At 47.0% G+C, this 9,337-nt stretch overlaps 1 protein-coding gene across 1 annotated transcript in view; it reads right to left on the minus strand.

Annotated features, from left to right (window-relative positions):
- The window catches only part of wapla (WAPL cohesin release factor a), a 29,483-nt gene extending 23,158 nt beyond the window's left edge, over positions 1–6,325 (minus strand). The window contains exons 1-2 of the mRNA XM_076977628.1: positions 6,069–6,325; positions 465–928 (exon numbers count right to left, since the gene is read on the minus strand). Of these exons, the coding sequence (XP_076833743.1) occupies positions 465–897 (433 nt within the window). The 5' untranslated portion in view covers positions 898–928; positions 6,069–6,325. The remainder of the gene's footprint in view (positions 1–464; positions 929–6,068) is intronic.
- Positions 6,326–9,337: the final 3,012 nt, after the last annotated feature.

A 9,337-nucleotide genomic window follows, 5' to 3' on the forward strand; every position in this document is an offset into this window, starting at 1 on the left:
CCCAGCAGGCTGTGACAGAAATAATCACCCTGTGGTCATCACCCTGAGACAACTCAGGAGTGTTTAATAATCACAGTGTAACACCTTATAGCACACTACTGAGGTTTACACCCAGCATATAAGTCAAAACAATACTCTACACTATATAATGAAAGATATAGCAAAGCAGTACATTCTGTACCACTGCACTTTACATAGTATTTAACTGCTATGGTACATATAGTCAAAAATAATCTGGTGTTTGCAAAGTAAGCAAACACTGGTACTACACAACGCGATTACAAAAATGACATTACAATGCAAAACTTTCAACAATACAACCAAGCATGTCTGCTTAGGGGATGAAAAAGTGATTTTAAAAATGCAGATGCATCTGGAAATCAAAAGTGCAGAAAAGCCCCTTACAGTGAAGAATTTTAAACACAATCCCCACACTGACAAAGTGGGTTTCTTGAGTAGTTTACCTGCAGGTGTGCTGTTGGAGGTGGAGGGTGGTTTACTGGTCCCGCTGCCCAGAGCGGCGCTGCCTCTGCTGGGCACGGTGCCGCTGACTGACAGGGTGTCAGGCGGTGTGCTGGATGTTGTACTCCCACACCCGGCCTCCGCAGCACCCCCGTCAGGCTGCACCGCTCCTCTGGACGAGACCGTCTTGGACTCATCATCACTGTCGAAGCCGAACGGGTCGTCGGAGCCATCGTCCTCCTCCAGGCGAGGTCTCTTGACCAGCTCCGGCAGTTCAGGTTTGAATGTGGGACGCTTGGTGCCCAGCTGGGCCTTGTATGTGGTCTCTCCCCATTTTGTGCTGAGAGTCGCCTTCTTATTGGCAAACACCTCCTCAAATTTGGAGTTGGCCTCCCCTCCCTTCCGAGTGTAGGTTTTACTGAATCTGGAAGTCATGCTGATGTCTGATACCTATGTTACATATTCTCTACAAGACAAACAGAACAAGAGAAAACTTTAAATTCTACACTCAATCCCCAGCTGAATATCCTTGAAGACACTGAAACTGTACTGATATTTCAGCATATGCAACGCAGTACAAAATTCAGCCCTCCATCCTGTCAAGGGCAGCAAAATTAAACACCGACACGTTGGTCAGAAACGTAGCCTAATCTATGCTTTCATTTTACAAATACCTACAGACACTTACTTGAAAAAACTATTTAAAACTGTATTTTATCCTAATAACAGATGAATCAGCAGGTCAATGTTGTTTTTTTTTTCTTTTGGTGAGGGTTCAAATGAATCGACAAGGCCTAGATACAGATTACACAAACTGCCCAGCTAGCTAACTTACTCATTATCTGCTTACTTGGCAGTTTTCAAAAGTATAGTAAATTGTAACACGAGTAGAAATGCCTTTTGTTTAGCACATTTCTAATTCTCTGGGGGTGTATTAGCTAGTAACTACTATTACACAATTAAAATATCGGTGTTGCGGTGACGAGTTTGACAATGATTCGGGTAATCATCCAGCCAGCTTAGCCAGCTAACTAGCCGTGCAGCTAGCTGCTGTTGATCTCGCCGTGTTGACACACACACACACACACACACACACACACACACACACACACACACACACACACACACACACACACACACACACACACACACACACTCTCTCTCTCTCTCTCTCTCTCCCTCTTCAGGCTACAAGACTTTAAGGACCAAGAGCCCATATCACACCAGCTTTAATGAGGTGTGCACCACTGAAAACACAAGGGGGCAGATATATGAAGGTGCTGGGGCAACACACTCACCACTCTGACACACGGGGGCAGATATATGAAGGTGCTGGGGCAACACACTCACCACTCTGACACACGGGGGCAGATATATGAAGATGCTGGGGCAACACACACACCCCTCTGACACACGGGGGCAGATATATGAAGGTGCTGGGGCAACACACTCACCACTCTGACACAGGGGGGCAGATATATGAAGGTGCTTGGGCAACACACTCACCACTCTGACACAGGGGGGCAGATATATAAAGGTGCTGGGGCAACATACTCACCACTCTGACACACGGGGGCAGATATATGAAGGTGCTGGGGCAACACACTCACCACTCTGACACACGGGGGCAGATATATGAAGGTGCTGGGGCAACACACTCACCACTCTGACACAAGGGGGCAGATATATGAAGGTGCAGGGGCAACACACTCACCACTCTGACACAGGGGGGCAGATATATGAAGGTGCTGGGGCAACACACTCACCACTCTGACACAAGGGGGCAGATATATGAAGGTGCAGGGGCAACACACTCACCACTCTGACACACGGGGGCAGATATATGAAGGTGCAGGGGCAACACACTCACCACTCTGACACAGGGGGGCAGATATATAAAGGTGCAGGGGCAACACTCACCACTCTGGCACACGGGGGCAGATATATAAAGGTGCAGGGGCAACACACTCACCACTCTGACACAAGGGGGCAGATATATGAAGGTGCAGGGGCAACACACTCACCACTCTGACACAAGGGGGCAGATATATAAAGGTGCAGGGGCAACACTCACCACTCTGGCACACGGGGGCAGATATATAAAGGTGCAGGGGCAACACACTCACCACTCTGACACACGGGGGCAGATATATGAAGGTGCAGGGGCAACAGACTCACCACTCTGACACAAGGGGGCAGATATATAAAGGTGCAGGGGCAACACACTCACCACTCTGACACACGGGGGCAGATATATAAAGGTGCAGGGGCAACACACTCACCACTCTGACACACGGGGGCAGATATATGAAGGTACTGGGGCAACACACTCACCACTCTGACACACAGGGGCAGATATATGAAGGTGCAGGGGCAACACACTCACCACTCTGACACAGGGGGGCAGATATATGAAGGTGCTGGGGCAACACACTCACCACTCTGGCACACGGGGGCAGATATATAAAGGTGCAGGGGCAACACACTCACCACTCTGACACAAGGGGGCAGATATATAAAGGTGCAGGGGCAACACACTCACCACTCTGACACACGGGGGCAGATATATGAAGGTGCTGGGGCAGCACACTCACCACTCTGGCACACGGGGGCAGATATATAAAGGTGCAGGGGCAACACACTCACCACTCTGACACAAGGGGGCAGATATATGAAGGTGCAGGGGCAACACACTCACCACTCTGACACAAGGGGGCAGATATATAAAGGTGCTGGGGCAACACACTCACCACTCTGACACAGGGGGGCAGATATATGAAGGTGCAGGGGCAACACACTCACCACTCTGACACACGGGGGCAGATATATGAAGGTGCAGGGGCAGCACACTCACCACTCTGACACACAGGGGCAGATATATGAAGGTGCTGGGGCAACACACTCACCACTCTGACACAGGGGGGCAGATATATGAAGGTACTGGGGCAACACACTCACCACTCTGACACACGGGGGCAGATATATGAAGGTGCTGGGGCAACACACTCACCACTCTGACACAGGGGGGCAGATATATAAAGGTGCTGGGGCAACATACTCACCACTCTGACACACGGGGGCAGATATATGAAGGTGCTGGGGCAACACACTCACCACTCTGACACACGGGGGCAGATATATGAAGGTGCTGGGGCAACACACTCACCACTCTGACACAAGGGGGCAGATATATGAAGGTGCAGGGGCAACACACTCACCACTCTGACACAGGGGGGCAGATATATGAAGGTGCTGGGGCAACACACTCACCACTCTGACACAAGGGGGCAGATATATGAAGGTGCAGGGGCAACACACTCACCACTCTGACACACGGGGGCAGATATATGAAGGTGCAGGGGCAACACACTCACCACTCTGACACAGGGGGGCAGATATATAAAGGTGCAGGGGCAACACTCACCACTCTGGCACACGGGGGCAGATATATAAAGGTGCAGGGGCAACACACTCACCACTCTGACACAAGGGGGCAGATATATGAAGGTGCAGGGGCAACACACTCACCACTCTGACACAAGGGGGCAGATATATAAAGGTGCAGGGGCAACACTCACCACTCTGGCACACGGGGGCAGATATATAAAGGTGCAGGGGCAACACACTCACCACTCTGACACACGGGGGCAGATATATGAAGGTGCAGGGGCAACAGACTCACCACTCTGACACAAGGGGGCAGATATATAAAGGTGCAGGGGCAACACACTCACCACTCTGACACACGGGGGCAGATATATAAAGGTGCAGGGGCAACACACTCACCACTCTGACACACGGGGGCAGATATATGAAGGTACTGGGGCAACACACTCACCACTCTGACACACAGGGGCAGATATATGAAGGTGCTGGGGCAACACACTCACCACTCTGACACAGGGGGGCAGATATATGAAGGTGCTGGGGCAACACACTCACCACTCTGGCACACGGGGGCAGATATATAAAGGTGCAGGGGCAACACACTCACCACTCTGACACAAGGGGGCAGATATATAAAGGTGCAGGGGCAACACACTCACCACTCTGACACACGGGGGCAGATATATGAAGGTGCTGGGGCAGCACACTCACCACTCTGGCACACGGGGGCAGATATATAAAGGTGCAGGGGCAACACACTCACCACTCTGACACAAGGGGGCAGATATATGAAGGTGCAGGGGCAACACACTCACCACTCTGACACAAGGGGGCAGATATATAAAGGTGCTGGGGCAACACACTCACCACTCTGACACAGGGGGGCAGATATATGAAGGTGCAGGGGCAACACACTCACCACTCTGACACACGGGGGCAGATATATGAAGGTGCAGGGGCAGCACACTCACCACTCTGACACACAGGGGCAGATATATGAAGGTGCTGGGGCAACACACTCACCACTCTGACACAGGGGGGCAGATATATGAAGGTGCTGGGGCAACACACTCACCACTCTGACACACGGGGGCAGATATATGAAGGTGCAGGGGCAACACACTCACCACTCTGGCACACGGGGGCAGATATATGAAGGTGCAGGGGCAACACACTCACCACTCTGACACACAGGGGCAGATATATGAAGGTGCTGGGGCAACACACTCACCACTCTGACACAGGGGGGCAGATATATGAAGGTGCTGGGGCAACACACTCACCACTCTGGCACACGGGGGCAGATATATGAAGGTGCTGGGGCAACACACTCACCACTCTGACACAGGGGGGCAGATATATGAAGGTGCTGGGGCAACACACTCACCACTCTGGCACACGGGGGCAGATATATAAAGGTGTAGGGGCAACACACTCACCACTCTGACACAAGGGGGCAGATATATAAAGGTGCAGGGGCAACACACTCACCACTCTGACACACGGGGGCAGATATATGAAGGTGCTGGGGCAACACACTCACCACTCTGACACACGGGGGCAGATATATGAAGGTGCTGGGGCAACACACTCACCACTCTGGCACACGGGGGCAGATATATAAAGGTGCAGGGGCAACACACTCACCACTCTGACACAAGGGGGCAGATATATGAAGGTACTGGGGCAACACACTCACCACTCTGACACACGGGGGCAGATATATAAAGGTGCTGGGGCAACACACTCACCACTCTGACACACGGGGGCAGATATATGAAGGTGCTGGGGCAACACACTCACCACTCTGACACACGGGGGCAGATATATGAAGGTGCTGGGGCAACACACTCACCACTCTGACACACGGGGGCAGATATATGAAGGTGCAGGGGCAACACACTCACCACTCTGACACACGGGGGCAGATATATGAAGGTGCTGGGGCAACACACTCACCACTCTGACACACGGGGGCAGATATATAAAGGTGCTGGGGCAACACACTCACCACTCTGACACACGGGGGCAGATATATGAAGGTGCTGGGGCAACACACTCACCACTCTGACACACGGGGGCAGATATATGAAGGTGCTGGGGCAACACACTCACCACTCTGACACACGGGGGCAGATATATGAAGGTGCAGGGGCAACACACTCACCACTCTGACACACGGGGGCAGATATATGAAGGTGCTGGGGCAACACACTCACCACTCTGACTCGGGCCGCCCGCTTCTCCAAGTTCACTAGCTAGCACGCTAACTCCCGGCTAGGCCTTCCTGCTCCGTGGTCCAAGACGTGCTAATCCGTTCAGTGATTAAATGATTAAAACACAGACAATTTAGCAATGCAGCTAAATAAATCAATAAATGTTCTAATGTCTTAAAACTGATGTTTTAATTTATTTATCGCAAGGTGGATCGGTTCGACTACGATGCGCCAGTGACTGCCATTAATCCCCCCGCCTCTTCCCCCTCAACGGACAGGAACTACGTCACAGTGCAGCTCGGCCAATCAGCAAAGTGCTTTCCCAGGATTTGAGTGAAGTGTCAATAAAATCGCTTTTTATTGGGCGACAGATACACTAAAGCGGGTTTCAATTGGAAGAGATGAGAAAGGTGCACTTTCTCTGAATAAACGGCAGTAAAAGTTGTTGAATTCGTTTAGTTTCAATCAGATTTTGAATTAAAAACAATGTGAAAAAACGAGCAGCTATGAGCTGTTTCATACGTGGCTATGGAAAACAAACCACTTTTTCGTTTAGATAGTATATTTTCGAAAGATCAGTTAAAGATATGGATATACAACCCTGTTTACCCCCAAACATAGATCACGTTCACACACTCCTTCACCACTAAAGACCACTAAAGGTATTTTAAAAGGGAGGGGAGAGTTTTAAATAAATCAATGGAGAAGGCTTGAAGAAAGTTAGAAAGCATAATATGGCCGTCTCCAACTGAAGACCTAACAAATGGAAGATAAACAATCCAGACAGCAAAACATATTTACATTTTTAAGACATTTTATTCAAAATGTTTTTATCCCCCATCAATTAATCGGTACATCTCCGGGTTTCATTAGTTGAAATGTATTCTTCTGTCTTCATTTTACTCATTAAGCCTATAACACATAGTGGACGTTAACTTGCATAGCAGCTATTTTCTAGTTTGTCATACTAAATGGCTACTAGCCCGTCTCCCTCTAAGATGCAAATATCGGCAGGCCTGCTAAGGTGAGGACACATGCTTCCTTCTCCTGACTAAGCATCTTGGTGATAAAGCTAAAGCTCTCAAATCAAATAGATATAGCACCACTTGTCTTTATGTACCATTATACTATATAATTTCTTACCTCTCTTTACTGAGCCTTAATGGTTTCAAGGCACATCTAGGCTACTGAGCAGGGTGTTGCTCTTTGTACAACTATGGGAGCCATTTTGTTCAGTACTGTGGTGATTTGTTTGTCTACATCAATTTGTTGCAAATCTTTCATCTCCAAAATGAGCTGTTGGTACTTATGCCAATTTATTATTGTTACTATGTATCCAATTTGCTTTAATAAAAAAGTGCAAAGCTACTAAAAGCTTCACGAAACCCACCATTTCAGGCAATCTGAAGCAAATGAATTCTATCAAAATCTCTCTTGTACAATGTGAGGAAATATAGGTCCTCCAATATCCTTGTCTTCTTCATCCATGAATACGCGCCGTGTCATCGCCCCACATCCTCATTGCTCACGTTTCACCACTGACCTAGATGAACTTACACAACTGACTCATGTAGAGGTGAGTTAATTGACTAATGTAGAGGTGAGTTAATTGACTCATGTAGAGGTGAATTAATTGAAAGTAAAAGTGAAGTTACTGTAGACATAAAAAAACTGCAATAGATCACTTGTCTGTCTTATACTTACAGAAGGCCTTCTCTGTACATTAAGCAGTATTTGACCAATCCCTGATGAAGGCCTCCTGCCAGGGTCTGGTACTCCAAACGTGGCTTTCATCCTGCCCATTTCCTCGTCAATAATCTGGGGGCGTCTTTACGTTTTTAATTTGTTCTTCAACAACTCAAGGAGACCATTCTGAGGACCAGTAAAAGAAAGGTCAACGTAATAGCACTAAAAACAAACAAAACAGTTTGCAAAGTGCTTTCATATACAGAATATAATTACGACGTATTTGAACAACATTAAACTCACATAACCAGAACCAAAGTTCTCTTTCAGACAAGGAAAGTTATCAGTGAAAATAACAATTCAGCATACTGTCGATGTGAAGGGTACCTTGGATTGGATAAAATCAGTATCAGTATTAACTAACTCTAATAAAGAGAACTGGCGATGAAAAGGTAGTTTGACTAATTTGCTTACTAAGTTTTCAAGTGTTATTTACTCCTTGTCTAGTTAGTAAAAACTTGAAAAGCGTACAGCTTTAGTTTTGCCAACCAAGTTAGTTAACTAGTTAGCTTACCTAGCTAATTAGCTAACTAGCTAAATTTGTTTGCCTGCTAGCATCTAACAATTAAGCTGACGTTAGCTATGTCAAGTAACGTCAGTTAAAAACATCGATTATTTTCGCAAGGACTCACCATAACGTGAAAAGTAATGTTTATTATGCGTAAGTCTGATTTAACATTGGAGACTTTAGCTGAGAAATTACCTCAGAAATTTCCAGAATTCCAGTGTGCTCGTGCTAGCTAAGATCGCGAGCGGTTTAACTTAGTTTGCGCTTTCGGTATTCCTAGTCGTCATTATGTATATACTGTGTTCTTGAAGCGTAATAAAAAAAATTAAATACAATTACAATAGAGTTCCATCACTGGCACAAGTAATCTATTATTAGTAGAGGTATTAGTAGACTTATAGTAGTAAGAATGCAAAATATGACAAAATCATTACATGATTTACATGTAACATGAATGGAAGTTGAGTTTTTAAGGGAGAAAACTAAGAATGAGTCAACTCTTATGTTCTAGCTAATTCCTATCCAAACATTTATGCGATTGTCCATTCCTAGTAGATACAGAATGGAGCATAAAGAACCGTGTTTTGAGACGTAAAGAACCATTTAAACTTTAACATGGTCCTTTGAGTTGGTAATGTTCCATATTGAATAATTTCTTTTACTAAAGAACCCCCCTTTTTAAGGGGTTTAATCAACTATCCAGTGCTGTGACTAGTTCACACTGCCTCGGGCGTGCTGTGTCAATTCACATTAACCCAGTGAGGTGAAAATATGTAGATATGAAGAGATGTAGTTTAACAGGCTGCGCATGTCGTGCCCAGGTCGTGATGGCACTTCCAGTATTACAAGATATTTTCAAAGCTTAACATGAAGCTATTCAGAGAGAGCTACCAGAAACGAAGATAAGTTAATGTGACAAAGACTCACTGTCACCAAAAGTTTTGTCAGATTTTTTACTCAACAAGTGCCCTGAAACAATCTAAACCCGAATGAAGATCCCCGTGAGTCACAACCACTC

The sequence above is a fragment of the Brachyhypopomus gauderio genome, chromosome 17 (assembly GCF_052324685.1).
Source record: "Brachyhypopomus gauderio isolate BG-103 chromosome 17, BGAUD_0.2, whole genome shotgun sequence".
NCBI lineage: Eukaryota > Metazoa > Chordata > Actinopteri > Gymnotiformes > Hypopomidae > Brachyhypopomus > Brachyhypopomus gauderio.